The following is a 26283-nucleotide window of genomic DNA, read 5'->3' as shown; positions in this document are numbered from 1 at the left end:
CACCATACATTCCTACATTTGTTTCAAGTACAACAGGAATGCTGAGGAAGCTGAACATAAACACGTTTATCCAGTCAAAACGTACGGTATAATTTGGTTCTTGCTATCCAAAGCTAATACATTCTAAAATCATGGGTTTTAATTAAAACAATACTAAAAATGGTACTTTATGTATTTTAAAGCATTACTTTAAAATTTAATGAAGAGGGGTTTCCACTTCTAGCCACGATGGAGTATCACGGACCAGATTAATCCTCCCACCTTTTATCTTATTTTTTTTGGCTGTACCATGCATCTTGCAGGATCTTAGTTCCCCCACCAGGGATCGAACCCAGCCCTCCGCAGTGGAAGCACAGAGTCCTCACCACTGGACCGTCAGGGAATTCCCCCTCCCACCTTTAAAACTAAAAAAAAAAAAAAAAAAGGACAAAATATGTGAAATCTTTTCAGACATTGGACAACAGGCTGTGCAAGACAATAATCTCTGAAAAAGGAAACAAAAAAGTGAGCCCTATTATTTCCTAATAATATTTCGTACTACAGGCACTACGCTTGTAGAGTTTCCAGGACACAGTGCTAGGAGGGGAAAACCAGAGCCTGACAGTCTCCCCAAGTTGAGAGGACGGATTTGAGCATTCAAGGACACCAAAACAACTAGAGTTCTCAGGGCAAAGTACCAGAGAGGAGAGAAGAGCACAAAAGAGCTCTGGAGCTTTGAAGAGAATTGCCACTGAGTCTTCAGCTGATTATTGTTGATCAGCACGCTTATGAAGAGAAACTACCTAAAGCCGGGAATAGAACCACCAGAAAGGAGCTGGCATAACAATTACCAAAGTTCAAACAGGGATGGTAAGAGTTCACAGCTAGAGTGGAAAAATCCTGTAATAATGGGCAACAGCTAGAATACTGAGAAGGGCAGTGCCCCAGTAATAAGGCTAAATTAGCCTTGTACTAAAGGATGGTCAGGACTCATCTAACAAAGCTTTAAAAGCATGCCTTGAAGAACTGTTTCTAATAACATAACTGTGTTCCAAAACAAAGCTCAGAATATTTATAAGAATACAAAGAAAAGACAGCTCCAAACAACAAAATTCACAATGTCTGGCATCCAAAACAAAACTTAGCAGGCGTGCAAAGAAAAAGGAAAATACTACCCATAATGAGGAGAAAAATCAGTTACAAGAAGCGAATCCAGAAATGACAAAAGTGCTATGATTAAAACAGCTATTATATACAAAATACTGTGCATGTGTACATACACCTTATGTGTATGTATATGTATGTACATGTATACATTCACACACATGCGTGTACATGCACAAATGGAAAGAAACCCATGTTCCTGATTGGAAAACTTAATATTATTAAGATGTCCATACCCAAAGCAATCTACAGAGTCAATGCAATTTCTATCAAAATTCCAATGGCATTTTTTGAAGAAACAGAAAAATTCATCCTGAAATTCATACGGAATCTTGAGGGACCGCAGATAGCCAAGTTAATTTTGTAAAAGAACAACAAATTGGAGGAGTCACACTTTCTGATTTCAAAACATATTACAAAGCTATGGTAATCGAAACAGCATAGTACTGGCATAAGGACAAATAGACCAATGGGACAGAACAGAGTCCAGAAATAAACCCTTGCATATATGGTCAAATAATCTTTGACAAGAATGCTAAGACCCCACTCAATGGGGAAAGGACAGCCTCTTCAACAACTTGTGTGCAGAAAAATGGATATCCACATGCAAAAGAATGAAGGTGGACCCTTATCTTATATAAAAATTAACTCAAAGTGGATTAAAGACCTAAGAGTAAAACCTAAAACTATAAAACTCATAGGAGAAAATGTAGGGTTAAACTTCATGACATTGTACTTGGCAGTGATTTATTTGGTTGTGACACCTAAAGAACAGAAAATAAAAGCAAAAATACACAAATGGGACTAAATCAAACTTAAAAACTTTTGTGCATCAAAGGATACAATCAACTGAGTGAAAAGGTAACCTATGGAATGGGAGGAAATATTTGCAAACTATGTATGTGATAAGGGGTTAATATTCAGAATATGTAAAGAACTACAACTTAACAAAATATCAAATACCTCAATTTAAAAATGGGCAAATGGGGCTTCCCTGGTGGCGCAGTGGTTGAGAGCCCGCCTGCCAATGCGGGGGACACAGGTTCGTGCCCCAGTCCGGGAGGATCCCACGTGCCGCGGAGCAGCTGGGCCCGTGAGCCATGGCCGCTGAGCCTGCGCGTCCGGAGCCTGTGCTCCGCAACAGGAGAGGCCACAACAGTGAGAGGCCTGCGTACCGCAAAAAAAAAAAAGGGCAAATGACTTGAATAGACATTTCTCCAAAGATGATATACAAATGGGCAGCAAGCATGTGAAAAGATGCTCAACATGGCTAATCATTAGGGAAATACAAATTAAAACCATAATGAGATATCACTTTATACCCATCATGATGGCTACTATCAACAAAACAGAAAATAACGAGTGTTAACATGATGTGAAAAAACTGGAACCCTTGTGCACTGTTAGTGCAATGGTGAAGTGGTGCAATCACTATAGAAAATAGTATGGAAGTTTCTCAAAAAATTGAAAATAGAACTACCAAATGATCCAGCAATCTCACTTCTGGGTATATACCCAAAAGAAGTGAAAGCATGGTCTTGAAGACATATCTGCATACCCATGTTCACAGAAGCAATATTCACAATAGCAAAGAGATTAAAGTAACTCACATGTCCACCAATGGGTGAATGAATAAAGAAAATTATACAACAGAATATTATTCAGCCTTAAAGGAAATCCTGCCACATGCCACAACATGGATGAATCTTGAGGATATTACACTAAGTGAAATAAGCCAGTCACAAAAAGACCAAGGCTGTATTATTCCATTTATCTGAAGTACCTAGCATAGTTGAATTCACAGAGACAGAAAACAGAAGAATGTCTTCCAGGGAATGAGGGAAGGAGTAAAGAGTAGTTGTTGTTGAATGGATACAGAGTTTCAGATTTGCAAGATGAAGAAGTTCTGGAGAGCTGTTTCACAACAATATTAATGTAATTAACACTACTGAACTATATACTTAAAAAATTATTAAGATGATAAATTTTATGTTATGTATTATTTACCACAATTTTTTGAAAACTCGGCTAGTACAGACTCTACATATACAGGTGACCCTTGAACAACAGTCTGAACTGTGCAGTTCCACTTATACACAGATTTTTAAAAAAATAAAAACATACTACAATACTACATGATCTATATGATTGGTTGAATCTGCAGATGCAGAACCGTGGATGTGGAGGGCCAACTATAAAGTTATACACAGATTTTCGACTGTGTGAACGGTCAGCACCCCTAACGCCCACATCATTCAAAGGTTAACTGTATTCAAGAAAGGAGAAGAGGGACTTCCCTGGTGGTGCAGTTGATAAGACTCCATGCTCCCAATGCAGGGGGCCCAGGTTCAATCCTTGGTCAGGGAACTAGATCCCACATACATGCCACAACTAAGAGTTTGCATGCCACAACTAAGAAGCCCATGTGCTGCAACTAAGAAGCCAGCAAGCCACAACTAAGGAGCCTGCCTGCCACAACCAAGACTGGGCGCAACCAGATAAATAAATAAATATATTTTTTTAAAAAGACAGAAGGAAGATTGAACATGTAAAGGAGAAATATGTAAGATATAGACAAAATTCAAATCAAACTTACAGAAATGAAAAATAAAATGTCTAATAAGAAAAATACACTGGATAACAGCAGATCAGAAACTGAAAAGAAGAAAAGATTACTAATCTTGAGGACCGAGCAGGAGACATTATCCAAGTTGAAACAAGGAGTGAAAACAATATTTTAAAAAAATGAACAGAGCATCAGTTAGCTGTGGGACAATATCAAGTGGCATAATATATGTGTAACTGGAGTACCAAAATGAGAGGAGTGAAGAAACACAGAAAAACTATTTAAAGAAAGAATGGACAAACTTTTTCTACATCTGATGAAAATGGTAAATCTACAAACCAAGAAGCTCAACAAACCCCAAGCATAAGAAACATAAAACACATTGTAGGCACATCATAATAAAAGTGCTTAAAACCAATGGTACAGAGATCATCTTAAAAAGCAGCCAGGGGGGAAAACAAAACACTTTCAATATAAAGAAATAAGGATAACAGATTTCATATTGGAAAAATGCAATGAGAAGACAGTGGTGCAGTATCATTAAAGTCCTGAAAGAAAAAAAGTGTCAATCTAAAATTCTATACCCAGCAAAAATATATTTCAAAAATAAAGTCAAAAATATTTTTTCAGCTCTCTGCTTCTCCGTCTGCCCTGCGGGTCCCATGCACCCTTAAGATGGCAGCCATGGCAGGAAGGTTGCTCCAGACTTCGCTTGTCCAACACGTGAGAGTGCCATTCCTTGGGGCATTTCTGCTGCAGCCCTTAGGCCTGCTGCTTCTTGAAGAACGTGCTTGACAAATGCATTGTGTCTGGTTCTGGGCAAGCAAAATTCGCCTTTAGCACCAGTTCCTCATACCATGCCCCTGTCGTCACCCAGCATGCACCCTATTTTAAGGGTACAGCTGTTGTCAATGGAGAGTTCAAAGAAATAAGCCTTGATGACTTTAAGGGGAAATATTTAGGGCTCTTCTTCTACCCTTTGGATTTCACCTTTGTGTGTCCTACAGAAATTACTGCTTTCAGTGACAAAGCCAATGAATTTCACAATGTGAACTGTGAAATCGTTACAGTGTCAGTGGATTCCCACTTCTCCCACCTGGCCTGGGTAAACACACCAAGGAAGAATGGTGGTTTGGGCCACATGCAAATCACGCTCTTGTCAGATCTGACTAAACAGATTTCCCAAGACTACGGTGTGCTGTTAGCAGGTCCTGGCCTTGCACTACAACGTCTCTTCATAATTGACCCCAATAAGTCATCAAGCATTTGAGCGTCAACGATCTCCCAGTGGGCTGAAGCATGGAAGAGACCCTCCGCTTGGTGGAGGCATTTCAGTTTGTGGAAACCCATGGAGAAGTCTGCCCAGCCAAATGGACCCCAGATTCTCCTACAATCAAGCCCCATCCAACTGCTTCCAAAGAATACTGTGAGAAGGTAAATCAGTAGACCATCCCATGTGCACCTGCAGCTCCCCACGCCAGAAAAGAATCACAGCTGGAACTCACTTTTAGCATGTCAAAGATTATTACTTAGAGAAGGCAAAAAACAATTATGCTTGTATTCGTAAATATTACTCTAAACGTTCTGTTTTTGTAACACTGGCCAAGGCTTTTAAAACTTGGTTAGTTACTAATGTAAGGAGTCCTTTATTGGCAGTGTATGGACGGATAGCTAGTTGCTATAGAATGTGCGATTCCTCTATTTCTTGGATCATGTCTTCAAAGGGAAAAGGAAACAATTCTTCTTTCTCAGCCTTACTTGGACCTTTGTATACACCAGAGTAGTATGACAGGCATCAAAACTTCTGATCAAGGGTCCTGAGATTTTCTTCTTGAGTTTCTTTGTATTAAACTGAATTTTCTTTTAAGATCATAGTTTTAAGTTGTTAGCATCAATGGTCCAATTTAACACTTGCAGGATTTCCCTGGTGGCCCAGTGGTTAAGACTTTGTGCTTCCAATGCAGGGTGCACAGGTTCAATCCCTGGTCAGGGAACTAAGATCCCACATACCATGCAGTGTGGCTGGGGTTGGGGTGGGGGGGTGGGGGGGGTGGAGTGGGAAACACCTGCAATGAATGTGTATGTGATTGTGATTGAAGCAAATGTGAATCATGTTTTTTAAAAAGCACCTACAGTGGCAAAGTGACTTAACTGATCATGCATGTTCCCCAGTCCTGAGATTTATACTTTATATAGTTATTTTACTTATTTTGTTAGCTGACTTAGTGCCTACATACATTTCTAACATTGACTGGGTATAATTATAAAGGATATTTATTGAATCCAGGGATTGCATTTTGAATTTGAATCATTCATGCATTTGAATCATCACTTAATTATTTTCTTTCCTGAAGTGTTCAATGTAAAAAATATTTAAAATATATATACATTTTTTTTTTACAAATACAAAAGCTGAAAAAATTTCATCAGTAGTACAGCATTACAATAAATACTAAAGGAAGTCTTTCAGGAAGAAGAAAAATGATACCAGATGAAAAAAGAATTCCAAAGGAATGAAGAGCCTTGAAAATGGTAAATATGTTGGTAAATTTAAGAGCATTTTTTTCTAAAAAAAAGCAAAAAAAATTTTTTTAATCCCTTTGAAAGACAAATGACCATTTAAAGCTAAAAAAGTAGAACTATATTGTGGAATTTATAACATGTAAAACCAAAATGTATGACAATAGTACAAAGGCTGAGAAGGGAATATGGAAGTATACTGTTACAAGGTTCTTATATGATATAAAAAGCTGTGTTTTACTCAAAGTAGATGTGATAAGTTAAAGATGTATACAGCCACTACAGACAGGCAGTAAAAAAAAAAAGAGCTATAGATAATTAATATTCCAATAAAGGGGACAGTCATAAAAAAATACTCAAATAATACTAAAGAAGACAAAGAAAAAAGGAACAAGAACCGATTGCACAAATAAACACATAGCAAGATGGTAGATTTAAACCCATCAAAATCAATAATCATATTAAATGTAAATGGTCTATATTAAAAGGCAGAGATTAGGACGCTGGATTTAAAAAAAAAAAAAAAAAAACAAGGACAAACTATATGCTATATACCAGAAATCCGCTTTAAATACAAACACACAAGTAGGTAAAAAGTTAAAAAATGTAAAAGTATATATCACACTAACACTAATCAAAAGAAAGCTGGAGTGTCAATACTGATAAAGTAGACTTTAGAGAAAAGCATATTACAGGAAGGCCATTTCACAATGATAAAGAGATCCAATTCATCAAAAGATGATAACAATCCTAAATATGTATGTGTCTAGTAACAGAACTTCAAAATATATGAAGCCAAACTGATCAAACTGCAAGGAGAAATTGGCAAGTCAACAGTTATGTCAGAGATTTCAACACCCTTCTCTCAAAAATTGAGAGAACGGGGACTTCCCTGGTGGCCCAGTGCCTAAGAATCCATCTTCCATTGCAGGGGATGCTGGTTAGATCCCTGGTCAGAGGACTAAGATCCCACATGCCACAGGGCAACTAAGCCCAGGCGCTGCAACTACTGAGCCTGCGTGTCGCAACTACAGAGCCCACACGCTCTGGAGCCTGTGAGCCACAACTACAGAGCCTATGCACCTCAACTACTGAGCCCGCACGTTCTGGAACACACCACAACTAGAGAGAACCCCGCCTGCTGCAACGAAGATCCCACATGCCACGACACATACCTGACACAGCCATAAATAAATAAATAAATAAAATTATTTTTAAAAATTGAGAGAACAAGCAGACATAAAATATGTAAGGACAGAGAAGATCTGAAAAACTCTATCAATCAACTTGATCTGACATTTATAGAACACTCCACCCAACATTCTTTTCAAGTGCACATGAATCATTTACCAAGAGAGACTATATTCTGGGCCATAAAACAAGTCTCAATAAATTCAAAACGATTCAAATCACACAACGTATGTTCTCTGACCACACTGAAATTAAATCAGAAATCAACATCTGAAAAATCCCCAAATATTGGAAGACCTGGGTACATACCTTTAAATAACCTATAGGGTCAACAAAGAAATCACAAAATCAGCAAGGATTTCTGAATTGAAAAAAATGACAACACGACATATCAACGCTTGAGATGCCACCAAAGCACTATTTAGAAAGGAATTTTATAGCATTAAACATTTATACTAGAAGACAATAAATTAACAAATTAAGTTTACATTTTAAGATTCTAGCAAATCAAGAGCAAATAAAATGCAAAGTAAATAGCAAAATGGAAATAATAAAGAAGAGAAATTACTGAAATTGAGAACACAAAATCAATAAAAAAAAAACCCAAAACCTAGTTCTTGAGAATATCAATAAAACAGACAAACTTCTAGTCAGACTGAACAGGAAAAAAATGAGAAAACACACAAATTTACAGTCAGGAATGAGAAAGGGGACATTGCTACAAATCTTACAGATATTAAGAAGATAATAAAGGAATATTATAAACAATTTTATGTCCATGAATTTAACAACTTAGATTAAATTGACAAATTCCTTGAAAGATACAAATGATAATAGATGCTCACTCAAAAAGAAATAAATAAAAAACCCTTTGTCTATTAAAGAAACTGAATTTGTAGTTAAAATCTTTCCCATAAAGAAAACTCCAGGCATAAGTATGCAAGTCATTTAATATTGTCTTAAGCTTAAGATACATGGAGAGATCAAGTATTTATTAACTATCATGTGCAGGCACTATGGATATATAAGTTTGATATGGTTATGTTAGTATTTCAACAAAATCATTCTGGAAGGAAGCTGTGTAAAGAACTGGTTAGTACGAGGCTAAATTAAAAGTAAAGAGACCCGGGACTTCCCTGGAGGTCCAGTGGTTAAGACTCTATGCTTCCACCGCAGGGGGCCCACATTCCATCCCCGGTGGGAGAACTAAGATCCCATATGGCGCGCGGCCAGAAAAAAAAAGTAAAGAGACTAGTGACAATAATGAAATGATGAGGGCATGAAATAAGTCAGTGGCAATGAGCATTTTTTAAATTTATTTATTTATTTATTTAATGTTTTTCTTTGGCTGCGTTGGGTCTTCGTTGCTGCACGTGGGCTTTCTCTAGTTGTGGGCAATGAGCGTTTGTATTTTAACTTGGGGTAGGTGTTGGGATAGGGCATGATTAAAAGATAGATAATTAGTAGAGAGAATAATCAGATGCAGTGATGGATTGGACATGAAAGCTATGGGGAGTAAAGAAGTAAGGATGTTCCATGATTCTTGGCATGAACATCAGAAGAACCATTCATTAGAACAGGGAATACAAGAGGAGAACAAGAAGATATGCTTAATTTTTCAACATATGGTACATTTAGACATTCAGTGACCAAAAGGTAGATTGGTAGGCAATGTGATTAATACATAGAATCAACATTTAGGGAATCTGTGTAAATTAAGCTGCTCTACCAGGATTACTTGCAATTAAAGCCTTCTCTGTAACTGTACAATTAACTGCACAATGGCTTTTCTCTGTTAAAAGAACTTGAGAAGTAAGAAGGTAGTTAAAAGAGTTGAGAAGATAAATCCCTTTCCCTATATACTTAATTCACAGTACAAGAGACCCAATTTCAGTGATTTTTTTACTGTCATTTAGAACAGCAAAACCCTATTTATTTGCTCTATTTGGTTTAATGAGTCTGACCTCCTTTCTTCAGAAAAAAATTTGAGAACGTGAAGCTCGCTCCCTATCTTTTCCCTTTTTTTGTTGCATGTGGCTGCAATGATTCAATTCTTTATTCAACACTGCCTGTTACCTATATAACATCCATTGCCTCCTTTTAAGGTTTTCTTTGTTTGCCATTTTCTGCCTTTCCTTACTCTATTTGAGAATTGTATTTTTTTAAAAAAGTATACCTGCTCAACTTAGTTGAACAATTGCAGCAACCTTTTTTCTTTTTGAGCAAGTCTTATAAGCCAGGCAATGAATCAAGTGCTTCACATATATTAGCTCATTTAGTTTTCAAAATCTTGCAAAGTAGATATCCCCATTTTATGATTAGGTAAAACTGAACATCAAAAAGATTACATAATGAGGGGACTCCCTGGTGGCGCAATGGTGAAGAATCCACCTGGCAATGCAGGGGACACGGGTTCGAGCCCTGGTCCAGGAAGATCCCACATGTCGCGGAGCAACTAAGCCCGCGAGCCACAACTACTGAGCTTGCCCTCTACAGTCCAACAGCCAGAACTACTGAAGCCTGCGTGCCACAAATACTGAAGCCCATGTGCCTAGAGCCCACGCTCAACAAGAAAAGCCACCGCACTGAGAAGCCCACGCACCACAACAAAGAGTAGCCCTGCGCGCAGCAACGAAGACCCAACGCAGCCAAAAACAATAAATAAAATTTTTTTAAAAAAGAAAAGATTACATAATGAGCCCAAAGTTAGAAAACTGGTGGACTGTAGAATTGAAACTTGAACCTAGGTCTGTAGAGCACCAAAACTTGTGCCACATAACTTTCATAAGCTTTTTGCTACCTGTAAGAGACATTTTACTGAATGTATGACTAAGGTGCTTTCATTCATGAAACAAACATGAGTGCCTACTACACGTCTTCAAACTTTCTGTAGATACACTTTTAATAGTCCCTTCCCCTACTGTTTCTGAAACTGGAAAGCTGCATACAGTACACTTTTTTTGCCTTTACTTCCTCTCATTAAATGTCAAATTTAATCATGTTACGATTATTATCAGGTTGTGGTTCAGCCACCGCCATTTCCTGCTTCAGTTCCTGTTCAAAATGAAGTCCAGCATATTTTCTTTCCTAGTCCTCTAAAATTACCTGTTCTAGGAAGCAATTTCTTTTTCTCATCTGAAAACTCACCTCTATTATTTTGTGTCATTTTAGCAATTTACATGAAGCTAACAAGTTGGAACTAAAAATGCAGCTTTCCTAAATGTCACTTAATATTTTCAACTTAGTCATATGATTCTGGTTATAAAGTGATCCACATTTATAAATCCAATGTGATATATATGGAATCTAAAAAAAATGGTTCTGATGAACCTAATGGCAGGAAAGGAATAAAGACTCAGATGTAGAGAATCGACTTGAGGACATGGGGAGGGGGAAGGGTAAGCTGGAACAAAGTGAAAGAGTACCACTGACATATACACACTACCAAACGTAAAATAGAAAGCTAGTGGGAAGCAGCTGCATAGCACAGGAAGATCAGCTTGGTGCTTTGTGACCACCTACAGGGGTGGGATAGGGAGGGTGGGAGGAAGACGCAAGAGGGAGGAGATATGGCAATATATGTATACGTATAGCTGATTCACTTTGTTATGCAGCAGAAACTAACACAACAGTGTAAAGCAATTATACTCCAATAAAGATGTTAAAAATAAATAAATAAATCCAATGGGAGTATTTACGGTTCTGTGCTAACCTGAGGGGAAGACATAACCATGGGACTTTTTCTCAGATTTTTCAAGGACGGTCCCAATTTAAAACATTCTGTCCAACAGTCACATCTCAAGTTTCAGTTCAGAAAAGACAGTCAAAGGGTATACATATGCAAAGGGTAGTTTGCAATACTGACTCTATATGGCAACAGAGTAGGTAAGGGGGGGTGGTTAAGGGAAGGCAATCAATCACTTAAGATTCTTCTTTACTTTACCTTACTTTATTTTAATTTTTTTGGCCCAGCCATGCATCCTGCAGATCTTAGTTCTCAACTAGGGATTGAACCCAGGGCCCCTGCAGTGGAAGCATGGAGTCCTAACCATTGGACCTCCAGGAAATTCCCAAGATTCTTCTTCTTTTTTAAATAATCCCAAAACACACCTCACAAATTTGGTGCAATTGCCTTAGTCTTCTTTTACAGCTTAGAATGAAGTATCCCAATGAAATAACGAAATAGTTGCTTGCCTAAACATGTTTGGAAATGAAATTTTAACTGACAGTAGGGAAAATAAGTATTCAAAGGTAAATATTAAATAAAAATGTAACAATGCACAAACTCTTGAGATATTCCTATAAGTATGCAATTTGTAACCACTAAAATTGCCCAGCCACATTTCTATAAAATTATCATTTAAATTTGGCCTTCAAAAATACTTTCTATACAGAGCCACAATTACTTGCCATTCCCTCAACAATCCATATTCCGGTTCTCCTGCCTCCAGTTCTGTGTGTTCTGTATTTGATGCCTTCCCTCCCCACTAATCAAAATTATCAGTCACATTTTTAGGTTCCAGAGATAGCTCCCTGCTAAACCTCCAACCCCTTCTCAACTCTGTTCAATTTATTTTTTCCTTCTTCTTTATTCAGGGCTTACCAATGTGACAATACTTTACATATTTTGTTTAATACTAATACTCCCCTTTGAAACATTATTCTCTCCACTTAACAGATAAGGAAACTAAAGATGAAAAAGGTTTGGTATCATGTTCAAGGTCACAAATCAAAACAGGAATTCAAACGCTGGTCTGTCTGTCTGAACTTTAACTGAATTCTCTTTCCATGAAACCACACTCTATGGCACTCACTTATAGTATATACTGCATTGTGTTACCATTATTCGTTCAAATATCTCTCTCTCCCACTAAAGGGATGTTCCTCAAAGACAGGGAAGGTTACTCCATCCTTACATCCCAGCAACACTCAACAGTGCCTATTTACAACGATCTCAAAGCGTTACTGAATATTCAGTTTATGGTTTTGCAGCATTATTTTCCATTGATTACTCTCCTTCAACCAAATCTCTACGAAGCCATTTTTACTGTGATGGGAAAGCACAACAGCTTGGAATATAGGCTTTGTAATCAGATTGATTAGATGTAAATTCCACCTCCACCAACTTATTAGCTGAGAAATCTTGAACACATGAGTTAACCTACATTAACTCATGGGAGGACAGTAATCACAATAGCTACCTCCTAGGATTAAAAGGATTAAATGAGGTAACATAGACAATCCTCACTTTTCCTACATGCTACCCTAAATTTTCTTCGGCTCAGTCTAGTATAGCCTTTTTCAGTACAAATTCCTTATAATTTTGATATTACTCAGCCATAATAAAGAATGAAATAATGCCACTTGCAGCAACATGGATGGACCTAGAGATTATTGTACTTAGTGAAGTTAAGTCAGACAAGACAAATATCACATGATACCGCTTATACGTGGAATCTTAAAAAAGGGTACAAATGAACTTATCTACAAAAGAGAAATAGAGTTACAGATGTAGAAAACAAACTTATGTTAACCAGGGGGGTGTATATTGGAAGACTGGGATTGACATATACACACTACTATATATAAAATAGATAGCTAATAAGGACCTATTATGTACCACAGGGAACTCTACTCAATACTCTGTAATGGCCTATATGGGAAAAGAATCTAAAAAAGAGTGGATCTATGTATAACTGATTCACTTTCCTGTACAGCTGAAACTAACACAACACTGTAAGTCAACTATACTCCAATAAAAACTTTAAAAAAAATTTCCTTGCAATTTTGAATGAAATGGACTAGCCTAAAAAGTTCATGGTTTAAAAATTGCTCAGGTCACTTACTTGACTTTTAGGGCCAACTGTCCAGTGCCAGTCTGGACTCAAAAAAAGTTTATTCTTGGAGGCTTGACTATGCAAGAGTGCCCCCACTGTACACTATATTTTATTCGCTCACCACATTTTCAAGCCCTACCAGCAAGTTTGAAAATTGGAACACAGACACTTCCTACTTTACTACCACCTAACTTAATACTACCTGATGCAGGAAGACAACTAACCTGTGTGAGAGGCAGGCTATTTCCCCTGCAAGAAAACGCTCCTGGAACCACCTGTGTCTGGTCTCAGGCATGGCTCATTCTCACCACACCTCCATATTGGTCTGCAATCTAGAGGCTAAGCCACTACACCTGACAGAGGATACCCATTTCCTTCTCTCAGACTTAGCAACCCTTACTCCAAAAAGTTAGGATTTTATATTGTTATGCTATTTTATGGCTCTTTAGGCTAAAGTGCCTAATTCCCAAATTATCAGAATTCCCCCTTAAAATTTTAAAAATCTATGAAAAAGCCCAGTTTTGGAGAAAAAAAGTTCTTAAAACTACATAATCCCTAGAAACAAGAGCAAACACTAAGGCTATAGCCAGTCTCAAAGGGGAAAAAAAAAGAAAAATCTTCAAATGCTTAGTTGGTTAAAGCTAACCAAAAGCTATAAAATCAAAGTACCATAAATAACAACCAATCTCAAAGTAAGCAGAATATACCATTAACAAAGTGAGCAAGTGTGAATAACAAAATACCTAACACATTCACCACGAATTTTAAAATTACTTGGTATGTAGATACAGAGATTAATAAATTGTTCCAGATTCTGTACTTCCCTAGACAGTATATGTTGTTATAAAGCAGGGCCTTTTTTGGCCGGGCTAAAAATTAAAAGGGTGACAGATTAGTGACAGAATAATCTCTGAAGTTCTACAAGGAGGTGTTGCGTTAGAAAGCCATGTCTCGAAGGAACAATACCAGAACACTGGCTGTCAACATCAGGCAGATAAAAATAAGAAAAGGTGAAGCACGCTGATGGACCGCGGCATTGTTTCCAGACAGAAATATCCCTTTAAGGCCCATGCCAAGGATTTCAGCGCCAGCTCCGCAGTCTGTGCTGGAATCAGAAAACTAAACTGTTGCCCGCTCAGTGGGAGCAGGGCAGCGACCCACTCCAGTCGGCGTCCAGCGCGCGCAGGGTCGCCCCCTCCTCCCGAGCCCGCTCCTCCGACTGCTAGCTGGCCGCTCCCCGCCGACCCCGGCTCGGCCACCCGATGACCCCGCACTCCCTCCAGGACCCGACGCGCCCCAAACATAGCGCCAGGGGAAGGAAGCGAAGGAGAGGGGACTTGGGAGGGGTCGGAGGGGAGGGAGGCGGCGCTGGGCTTCGGCCCATCACCATCAAGGCTCGAGGACAGCGCGGGTTCGGGAGGAGGGAGGCTGAGCCTCCGTCACCGGCCAAATGATAGTGTCCCGGAGCGCAGGTGCCGGCGGCTGCCGAGGAAGTCACGGGCCGGGAGGACTACGCGATGCCCCCACACCCCCCACCTCCATACCACCCGCCGCTCTTCTCCTCCCTCGTCCAGCTTCATCCTCCGCTTCTGTCAGAACCCAACGACCTCCACGCGGCCCGCCTCAGCGCGGAGGTGATGCCGGCTCTTACCGTAGGAAAGGGCGCCGCGCCGCTAGGAGGCGGCTGGAGTGCGCGCGGAAGACACCGAGGCAAACGCCGCCGCCGCCACGGGAGCCTGACGAGCCACAACGAAGCAACCCGCGGGCGCGCTGCCTCCAGAGCCGTCGCCCCACCCCCTCTCCCGCAGGATTTTGCGCCTGAGCCTGCAGTCTCCGCGCGCGGACTGGGAGAGCGAGGGGAGGGGCGGGGCGCCCCGCGGAGGCGGGGCGGAGCGCTGGCAAGTCTGATTGGCATCTGTGGGCCCAATGGAACCGCGGACGCTCCCGGCTATGCTTAGACTGACTTTCCTCCTAGCCCGTAGCAGTAGAGAGGCGGGCCTACTGGCTTCTTTTATTGCCGCCTTTTTGACAAACCCGATCGCACGGAAAAGTCGGTTGGTTGGCACTGGCGGCCAAATGGCCCAATTACCGCAGGGAAGGGGGCCTCTGAACCCAGATTGGCGTTCTCTCTACCTATAGGGTAGGCCCAGGGCGGTGAGACCCTGCCCCGGATGTGGGCGCGGCCCCGAGGTAGACCTGAGAGAGGTTCCACTGTGGTTGTTTGGAGAGGCGGAACTGAGATCTTTTTCTTGATTATCATGTGACGGGGTCTGGATTTAATGGGGGAAAAAGCGTGGTGGAAAAGGCCAAGGATCCAAACTGGCGAATTTCCTAATCTTCGCGCCCCTCTGCGCTCTCCAGCCAGCGGCGCTGCCAGGTGAGTCCGGGGCTCCAACGAGCCGGCATCCTCCGAAGTGCACTCGCCCCCCGCGCCCCCCACCCCCCGGTGCCCTGGCCTCCAGATGCTTCCGTGGGCCGTGTCGCCGTCCCTCATCCCCTCACCCCCTCACACTCCCGGTCCCAAACGCACATACACCTCTTGGCACCGGGATTCTGTTTGCATTGTGGATCATATTGTACAAGAACTGCGTTCAACTCCAGAATGTACTGGTCCCACAGTGCAGAATAGGGGGAGTCCGGATAGGGCACCGTTGGCGGACCTTCGGCATTCGAAGACAAAGGGCAAGGATAGTTTAGGAACGCCCTGAAGTTCTGAGATAAGTAGGCCCGAAAATCAGGTAAGTGTAAGCAGAACGCTGTTCCTTTGAAGGACGGTCAGGTTGGCCAAGGCTGTTGCAGCAGGAACCTTTAGAAAGTGACTCATTGTTTAGAATAGTTCTGTATTGGGGGCCCATTAAACAAAACTGTCTTCGGGATGGGGCGAGTTCACTGGGAAGTCTACTGGCAGTCGCGAGAGAAGGGAAATGCGAGATGGTGTGGCAAGCACCATGGACAAATGATCAAGCCCATACACCTGGTACCGAGACGTTGAACTGTGGGCAGGGGCCTTTAGATTGCCATTTAGGGGAAGCGCAGGTTTTAACAATGGATAAGCATATACTTAACTATCTTGCAGGTGCAAGAAATAACCACCTCAAATGAGAAATACTTTAGTTGAACAAATTTTTGTTTTGGAGTATGCAGCTCCCTCCACCCTGCCCCCCCCCCACCGCCCTTCCTTAAGAAGAAAGAAGAGTAGTAGTAGGAAACAAATATAAGTTAACAGAGATTTATTAACAAATTAATGAAATCGGAGTTGTAGGTCATCACTGAACCCCAGCATCCATAATCCTTCAAGTGTCATTTAAATATCAACAGAGTGCTTCCCAGTCGAGGGCATTTTAGTAAAAGTGCATACAAAAGTTTGTTGCATCCCACATAATAGAACTTGTAGCCACAAGACTGTGTTCTTTGCAGCCTTTTCACCTCCAGGTTTCAAGTACCTATGTTGAATGCAGCTCCCTTCCTGTGACCAGTTGCTACTCAGTTCTTTACCAGAAAAAATGAAGCTTGACTCATCCAGTGGCTGGCTGATGGAAAAGATACGTTTAAGCAACTGTATTATCGTAAACCTTTTAAAAGTCCATAAAAATGGCCAGATCGATTGGAAATGGGAATTGAGCAAATTCAATTTACAGTGTGAAACTCATCTGTAGTTACAAATCAGTATGCACCTCTCCACCTCTTCTTCCAAAGTCAGTCCCACATTCCACAATGGCAGCCTCTGGCCAGGAAAGGAGACCAGCACGGAAAATGCCTTCCTGGGAGCAAAAGCATCTGTTTTTCATAGTGCAGTATGAAGTATCTGCCAGCCAAGTAAACAAGTTGAGTGCAGGCAGATGGGTATAAGGGAAAGAAGGGAGCTAGGAGACTCATAGGTCACTATTGAAATACAACAGATATATACTCTTGCACCATGTCACCCACTGTTTGAAGTAGTAGAGATGTAGCAAAGTTAGTTCTAAAATATAATTACTTAAAACATGATAGTCTAGGGCATTTGACTTATCTAGCCAGCTTCCTCACCTTTTCCCTGTTTCTTATCTTCCTGCATTTTTACTCCTATCACCCATGCTTTTGTTACCATCCCCATTACCTTCTGATCTTTTCCTGTTGCCATCAAGTGTCCTCTCTCATCCTCAGTCTATCACTGCCCAGTGGCTTATTTCCCTCTGTTTATAATCATACTTAGATTCCTACTTTACTGAAAATTTGTTCTTGATCCTTCCTTTTTTGTGATACGCGGGCCTCTCACTGTTGTGGCCTCTCCCGTTGCGGAGCACAGGCTCCGGATGCGCAGGCTCAGCGGCCATGGCTCACGGGCCCAGCCGCTCCGCGGCATGTGGGATCTTCCCGGACCGGGGCACGAACCCGTGTCCCCTGCATCGGCAGGCGGACTCTCAACCACTGCGCCACCAGGGAAGCCCTTGATCCTTCCTTTGTCATCCTCATTGTATGTCTGACCTTTCATCTTCTTTTCTCCAAATGTTTCAAAGGAATAAAATGTTGTCAACGGTTTGCATTTCATTATCTTCTGTTAACTCCTCACCCAACTTCATGCAGCCTGGCTTCTGATTTACCATTCTATTTACCCTTTTCCAGATCGTCACAAGGTTGATAAAAAAAATGAGTAAGTATGGAACGTACTTAAACCTATATGTGAAGATTAAATAAGTGCTTACACCTAAGTATTATAGATGAATGCATTCCTATCAAAATTCCAAGTTTTTAAGAATTAGTGATTTTAGCATTGAAAAACGTGGAAGGTCAAAATAGTAGAAAATATTCTGGAAAAGAAAATGGTAAATAGGTACTAGACCTCACAGATATTAGAACATATTCAGTAACAGTCATACAGTACTAGTACAAAACAGAAATATAGGTCAGTTTTACAAAGATGCAAAGAGCCAGCTTTGTAAACCAGGAATAGAAAAATTTTTTTCTGGTATCAAAACAATCTTGACTTTTTTTCCTTCTCTTAGGGTATATTTCCCTTTTTTCGACTCTGCAACAGCCTCTTTAAACTGTTTAAATGAGAATGTCCTTGGCTCAGAGAGTACTACTCACCTGGCTTTTCACATTACTCTTCTTGATCATGTTGGTGTTGAAACTGGATGAGAAGGCACCTTGGAACTGGTTCCTCATATTTATTCCAGTCTGGATATTTGATACTATCCTTCTTGTCATGCTGATTGTGAAAATGGCTGGGCGATGTAAGTCTGGCTTTGACCCTCGACATGGATCACACAATATTAAAAAAAAAGCCTGGTACCTCATTGCAATGTTACTTAAATTAGCCTTCTGCCTTGCACTCTGTGCTAAACTGGAACAGTTTACTACCATGAATCTGTCCTATGTCTTCATTCCTTTATGGGCCTTACTGGCTGGGGCTTTGATAGAGCTTGGATATAACGTCTTTTTTGTGAGAGACTGACTTCTAAGGACATCATCTCATTTTATTGCTGTTCAACAAGCTATCATTAAAGTGTTCTGAATCCTTGCAAGCTTGAAGAATGCCAGAGAACTGAGAAAAATATCAAATGTAATTTTATACTGCTTCCATAAAGTAGTCTTGGTGAATCATGGACTTCTAGTCAACCCAAAACTTAATTATTCAATATTTGAGTTATTAGTACGCTTATTGTCCTATGTAAATAAAGTTTGTTTTGGATCTTATTTTTCTACTTGACTATTGAATAATGTTTTAAGTATGTGATCAACATTTAAAGTAAATATAAAGCCTTTAATCTACATATTTGGGTAGAAGTTTAATATATCATGGCCCCATTACTACCAAAGTAAATAGTGCTTCTCGATTATGAAGGAAAAACAGTTACTGAAATAATTAGGGGTGCCACTTCATGTTTACATTCAGAAAGAATCTGAGAGTTCGACAGTTTTTTATCTAGGCTAAGTTCATTGTTACCTCTGCCTTCTATTTGAAACAAATAAATTAGAGGTAGCATATTAAAACAGAGCAGAAGCTTGCCTCTTTCTAATGTTAGGGGAACTATACAACCCAGTTATGTCAGGAAAGTCCAGTTTATGCCTATTGTCCTAGGGTCTCAGGGAGTTAGTTCCCCTTTCATTCTTAGAAGTGTCCTGGTTTGAAAAATTATAGATCACCCTACGAGGGTACTTAACCAATTCCAGTGAAGTGTAGGTGGCAGTACTTACAAGAATTCCAAAGAGTCTTAAGTGTCTTATAACCCTAAAGCAGGGTCAGGGTGATGTTCTTGCCCTATACAGCCCTCACTTAGCTTTGGGAGTATCTAAAGGAGTATTTTGTTCATTTAAAAAATATCTAACAAAAAAGTGGTTTCTGGCTGCTAATACTTGAGAGGATTGCTTAAATATAGCATTTTGGTCTAGTTCTCCTTTGTAAAGACAGATAATATGACAAAGTTTCAGCCACAACACTACAAATTAATACTGCTTAACTCTTTGTTTGAAACTACAGAGGTAGGGTAAATAAATAAAAAACTGATCAGTTACAAATACTTCCCTGTCTTATAATTGGTATATATTAGTATTTGGGGTATGTAAAAATAGGATTAAGAAGGATAGTTAATATGGGGAGCATAATGTTCCAAGACTTGTTCAGGTATTCCTAATTCAATTGAGAGATCTACACTATTTGGTCACTGGAATCTATTATTAATACATTCAAAGCAGAAGAAAGCTGTAATCTCTGTGAGAAACCAGATAGGAGGGTTTTGTAGTTCAGGAAAACCTGTATTTGTGAAAGTATCATCTAAGTATAATCTCTCACAGAGAAAAGAAGGAACAGCACCACATGTAAACAATCAGCTAGGCCAGGAGTCAGCAAAGTACTTGTGTAAAGGGCTATATAGTAAATACTTAAAGTTTTGTGGGCCATATGGTTTCTGTCACAACTACTCGGCTCTTGTGCTGAGAAAGCAGCCATAGACTATGGCTATGTCCCAATAAAACTATTTGTGGACAATGAAATTTAAATTTTGTATGATTGCCACATATCACAACATATTATTCTTTTGATTTTTGTTTCAACCATTTAAAACTGTAAAAACCTTTCTTGCCTTACAGGCTATACAAAAAGCAGGTAGTGGCCTAAATATGGCCTATTGGCAGTAGTTTCCTGACCCCTGAGCTAGGCCATGAAACAAGCAAAAGCAGAAATTCTATATGACATTACTAAGAGGAAATGTGGGACTGGTCTCCAAGGAAAAGAGAAGTTCGGTAAGAATTATATGTAAAAAGGCAACACAATAACCAACTTGTTCACACATGAGGATCAATCAATTGTAAGAGTATCTGAAAGAGTCCCAGGAAGTAGAACTCTTCTTACTTAACTTGGTATACTGCCACACTAAATAAACAACCTGAAGCAGCAGTAAGTTATTGATGTGTGCCTCCCCGATTCGGACACCAGATGTGTGTGTGTTTTCCCTACATCACCAAGGAATTAACTCAGTTCTGACACTATCTGGAGATAGCATCAGATACCACAAGTTAAGGTTTTAGTCCCAGAAAACTGCACGTGCCCCCCACCCCCTCTGCAACTTCAGATGCCAGGCACAAATTCAGGTTGTCACCTTGCTTCTGACCTACCGCCTCTAGAATGGAGGTTCCCATGACCCTCTCCTTGAATTTGATTAATTTGCTAGAGCAGCTCACATAACTCAGAGAAACATTTTACTTACTAGAACACCAGTTTATTATAAGAGGATATTAACTCAGGAACAGCCAGATGGAAGATTCATAAGGCAAGGTATGGGGAAGGGGTGCAGAGCTTCCATGCTCTCTGGGCACACCACTCTTTCCCCATCTCCTCATGTTCACCAACCTAGAAACTTTCTGAACCTTGTCCTTTTGGTATTTTATGGAAACTTGATTACATAGGCATGATTGATTAAATCATTAGCCATTGGTGATTGAACCCAATCTCCAGCCCTGGTGGGGAGAGGGGGACTGAAAGTTTCAACTCTTTAATAGCTAGGTTGGTTCCCCTGGCAACCAGCCCCAATCCGTAGGTTACCTAAGAGCTTTGCAAGAGTCTCCTCATTAACATAAGCTCAAAAGACACCTTAATCACACTTATCACTTAGGAAATTCCAAGGGTATGTGATTCCTATGCCAGGAACAGGGATGAAGATTAGATACATATTTCTTATTATAAATCACAATATCACAGCCTACTTTAGAACAGTAAGTAATGAAAGACATAAAAGAGAAATTATGCTTACAGACGGAAACAAAACTAATAATACATAAACAGTAAGTATTGCAGAAAATATCTTCCCCTTGGTCTTAGCTATAGGATACCTCGTTTATAATAGAGATGTTTACTGATGGTGTTTATAAAAAGAACACATTCTGCCTTAAGAAAGAAACTTAAATTTGAAAGGTTTTAGTGAAGTCATTAATTTCCAGGTCAACACAGAGAAGTAACTTAAACTGGTTTGGGCAAATACTTATCAAAAAGTCTGACTAAGGGCTTCCCTGGTGGCGCAGTGGTTAAGAATCTGCCTGCCAGTGCAGGGGACACGGGATCAAGCCGTGGTCCGGGAAGATCCCACATGCCACAGAACAACTAAGCCTGTGCGCCACAACTACTGAGCCTGTGAGCCACAACTACTGAAGACTGCATGCCTAGAGCCTGCGCACCGCAACAAAGAGGAGCCCCGCTGGCTGCAACTAGAGAAAGTCCACAAGCAGCAACAAAGACCCAATGCAGCCAAAAATAAATTTATTAAAAAAAAAAATTCTGATTAAAAGCAACATGTGAACAAAATAATTTTCTATAGCAATTAAAAATATGAAAAGTAGGAAATAGATATTCAAAGGAACCACGACTTATTCAACATTTCATGAACACAGAAACCAGATGTGGTGGCACCATCCGTTACCACATGAAACATGACCACAAATCCACCAATGGAGAGCTTCCAAGCATTAAGAAAAATACTTGCATAAAGCTTCAAGGAGTAGAAATCCATCCGTGGGCTACAGCTTACTGTAATTTTAAGAGTTATTAACCTCAGAATTTGATCATCTGGTTTCTACTTTGCTTTTTCACAGTGCAGCAAATAAGAGGAACTGATATTGATTAATGAACGGAAGTGATGGCCAAAAAAGGAAAGGAAACCATAGAGCCATTTTCAAATAGGGGCAGGCATATTACTATGCACCTGCATCATAAAGAAAAGTTATTTCTCTCTATTGAGAGGAAAATTATCAGAGTTCTTTTAGCATTAAACAAAGGGGTTTCCTTTATCCTTGACTGATCATGTTTGCAGAGTAAACATCACTCTTCCTCAAAGTATTATTGGTGTCGTTAGAATTCATGACTTAGATAAAGGTACACAGGAAAAAAACAAAAAACCTCCTCATGATAGAAAAACTAAAGCCCAGGTAAATTAAATGAAATTAGCCCATGGTCATTGGTAAATGGAGAAGTTTAACTCCAAATGCTATTTCCACAAATAAGTTTCCTATTGAAGAAAAAAAAAGAAAGCATCAACAGAAGATACCAGTTATCAATGCTACATAAAGACAACACTGGATTAAAAGCTTGAGAGGGATCTACACTTCAATATTTTACTTTCATTTGCTTGCCCTATATTAAAGTTAGCCAATCATACTGTAACCATACTGGTAATCCTACACCATAAAGCAAATTTACTACCACTATAATCTATACACTACAAACACAAATTTGTAATTCACTTATATAAGGAAAAGACAGTCTGTGACATGATTTTGAATTGCCATCCCTTGAGCAAAATAGTGAACAAGAAGTTTGTTTTTGATGTCCTACCTCCACCATACCTCACCTTTGACCTCTTGATGCAACTTTTTCCTCTTGCCAGATGCCTATCCTCTGCCCAAAATTAGAGACAGGAATACATAGAAGTGATGTGAAGATGTGAAATTAGGGTGACCCAGCACACAGCTCTTCTATTCTTTTTACTATGTTAATTCCAGGATCAGAAGCTAACGTTTGTAGTGTCTATGATATGCCAAGCAATGTGCTAGATAAGCATTTGGCATGTGCTGTCATTAATTTTCACCACCAATTAACAGAATAGGTATTACCCCCTAGTGCGTGTTATCATCTTGCTTCAATATTTTCAGTTTTTGAATGTTTATTTATAGTATCAATAGGGAGAACGACACAAGCTTAATCAGAATGCCTCTCTGACAACCAGATAACCAGACTTTATCTTGCCAAATATGACTTAGGTATAGTTAAATTCTGCTTCAGACTATGAGATATTAAGATGCTTCTTAAATTATATTTGCTGGGCTTCCCTGGTAGCGTAGTGGTTAAGAATCCACCTGCCAATGCAGGGGACACAGGTTCGAGCCCTCGTCTGGGAAGATCCCACGTGCCACGGAGCAACTAAGCCCTTGTGCCACAACTACTGAGCCTATGCTCTAGAGCCCGCGAGCCACAACTACTGAGGCCATGAGCCACAGCTACTGAAGCCCACACGCCTAGAGCCTGTGCTCTGCAACAAGAGAAGCCACCGCAATGAGAAGCCCACGCACCACAACAGAGTAGCCCTCGCTCGCCGCAACTAGAGAAAGCCCATGTGCAGCAACAAAGACCCAACACAGCCAAAAATAAAAAATAATTTAAAAGAAAATTATATTTGCTATTTTTATCATTTTAGGTATAGTTAAAATTTATCCTTAATTTGTAATAATTTTCAGTGTATCTCTAGTTGAACGGAAAAAAGTTGAACAAGTTTTATAGGTATAATTATCTTTACAATACTTACTCTCCACATTGCCCAATGGGCCTAGATATCTAATAGGTAGCTTCTTAAACTTTATCTATAAGGCTGTAGTAAGTACAAAATAGAAATTTCATCTCTTTATAGTGCCCACTGATCTAATTTTCTCCACTTTTCTGTTGCAATTCTAGAATTACATTACGAATTAAGTCAGAGATGGACGTTTTAAATTATAGAAACCTACATAATTTGTTTTTCCACCCCAATAAAGTTAAGGTTCAACTTTTGTTCCTTCAAATATTTACTGAACACCAAGTGTACTATATATTAGGTATTGGGGACACAAAGGGATAAAGAAAATTTGTAACTTCTAACTCATGCTTTAGCTAGCGCCTGACATACACTTAACAAATGTTAATGATGTGAAGAAAGGACACAAGAAGCAGAGGAAATAACTGGATCTATATCACTGTGAGGTGAGGGGACAGTTGGAGCAGATGAGGTCAGTAAAAGATACACAGAAGAGATGGTTTAACTGGAGTTTTGAAGAGAGAAGTAAGATTTCACCGTGTTGTATACGAGGCAGAGATTTTCCCCAGCAAAGGCAAAGAATTTTAAAAGTACACAAAGGAAATGGCAAGTACTGCCATCTGGTAAAGCTGAAAATTGAGTACATCAAATGGAAGAGATTATAGTAGATAAGGCTGGAAAGGAAGGGCCACATCTTAAAGGCTCTTTGGAGCCATGGAATATTTCTAAGAGTAGCAACCATATCTGTCTTAGAAAGGTTAATCTGGTGGTAATGTAATGGGCTGGAATGGGGGTAGGGGCAGAGGGGGCAGAGGGCCACAGGCAGCCTAGAACATGTTATGCTATTTTAAGAGCCTAGGTGAGATGAACATCTACTATGACTGTGAACAGCTACTATAACAAGAAGAGTAGACAAACATTTCTGGGGTCAACTCAAGAAAATCTCATGATATATTGTAGAGTTGACGCGTGAACAACATGGGGGTTAGGAGCGCTGACCCCGATGCGGGCGAAAATCCACTTATAACTTTACACTTGGCCCTCCGGCCCTCCATATCCAAGGTTCCACACTCTTAGATTCAACCAACAACGGATTGTATAGTACTGTGGTATGTATTTATTGAAAACTATGTGTGTAAGTGGACCCTCGCAGTTCAAGCCCATGTTGTTCAAGGGTCAACTGTACACAGAGGAAAAGATAGAGAAATAAGATTACCATGAGATGACTGCAGAGAGAGAGAGAGTGACGCAATAACAAAATTAGGAGGGAATGGAACAGCTAATTCTTGGGGGCAAGGGAGAAGAATTTAGACTTGATTACATGGGTCATTAGAGATTGAGAAACCAAGGCTGACTGAAGTCATGGGGTCACGAAGATAGTTCAGGGACAAAGCCTAAAGACCTAAGGGGAAGAACCATAGAGACTGCCTTAAACAATGGTGGAGAGGTAAAAGAAGCCATCCGAAGAAACAGAAAACAACAACAACAAAAAACCCCACAACAGGTCATGCAGAGCTTTAATGAGTAAATGATTGATAACAAGTGTTACAGGGGTTAAACAGAAGTATTAAGAAACGCACCCACTGGATTTGGTAGTCAAAAGGTGACCATTGAGAGAATCACTTCAGCTAAAATGTTAAATTTGAGGATTAAAGTGAAATTGTAGTGAGATGAGGAAGTGAAGCAGACAGATTTCTAAGAACTTAGTCAGGAAGACAGATGGAAAAAAGGGCATAAAAGTCATACTCAAGATTTTTTGGTTTTTTTAAGACAGACTTGAGATTTTTCACATAAAATTTCATCTGAAGAAGAAACTTGACAGCTGGGTGGGGACTGAACTGGCTAAATAAAATTTTAAACACTACTATGCAAAATATTTGCAACTATGTTGACTTGCGAGTCTGCACACTTAGTAGTAGTCAGTAGTACAATAGCAATGACCTTTATAGGAAAGTGTAAAGATTTAACATTTTCAAGACATAAATGTATAAATTCTAAACTTCAAAATGTACTGAAGGATCCAAAGTTCTCATATTTTAATAGTGCCGTTCCTGGAAGGTAGATAATGGTAATAAAGCATACGAGTAGTAAGTTTTAATTTCTAGTTAACATAATTCTGTTTCCCACATTTTGTTCTCAGGTCATTTCACATTCCCTGATTGAGTCTGAAATCCTGAAGGGAAGATAACCTAAAATGCAAGATGTTTTCCCCCTCCTTTCCCTGCTCTCCCAGTAGAAATATGATATACAACGCCTGTAAACTTAAAAAGGA

At 39.8% G+C, this 26283-nt stretch overlaps 2 protein-coding genes and 1 pseudogene across 4 annotated transcripts in view; 2 read left to right on the top strand and 1 right to left on the bottom strand.

The window, feature by feature from the left end:
* PHTF2 (putative homeodomain transcription factor 2) overlaps nt 1-15086 on the bottom strand; it is a 142920-nt gene extending 127834 nt beyond the window's left edge. For all 3 annotated transcript variants that reach the window (XM_024738099.1, XM_024738102.1, XM_024738101.1), the window contains exon 1: nt 14909-15086. The gene's annotated coding sequence lies outside the window, so the exon portion shown is untranslated. The remainder of the gene's footprint in view (nt 1-14908) is intronic.
* On the top strand, nt 4385-5155 carry LOC112395052 (thioredoxin-dependent peroxide reductase, mitochondrial pseudogene; annotated as a pseudogene).
* A 369-nt stretch (nt 15087-15455) lies between the features above and the next one.
* Nucleotides 15456-18941, top strand: TMEM60 (transmembrane protein 60). The gene is made up of 2 exons (XM_024738119.1): nt 15456-15634; nt 18240-18941. Exon 2 carries the CDS (start codon nt 18290-18292, stop codon nt 18689-18691), a length of 402 nt encoding a protein of 133 aa, XP_024593887.1. The 5' UTR covers nt 15456-15634; nt 18240-18289; the 3' UTR covers nt 18692-18941.
* The last annotated feature ends 7342 nt before the right edge of the window (nt 18942-26283 follow it).

Source organism: Neophocaena asiaeorientalis, unplaced genomic scaffold (assembly GCF_003031525.2).
Source record: "Neophocaena asiaeorientalis asiaeorientalis breed wild unplaced genomic scaffold, Neophocaena_asiaeorientalis_V1.1 scaffold170, whole genome shotgun sequence".
Classification (NCBI taxonomy): Eukaryota; Metazoa; Chordata; class Mammalia; order Artiodactyla; family Phocoenidae; genus Neophocaena; species Neophocaena asiaeorientalis.
This window is presented reverse-complemented; position numbering and strand designations above follow the sequence as displayed.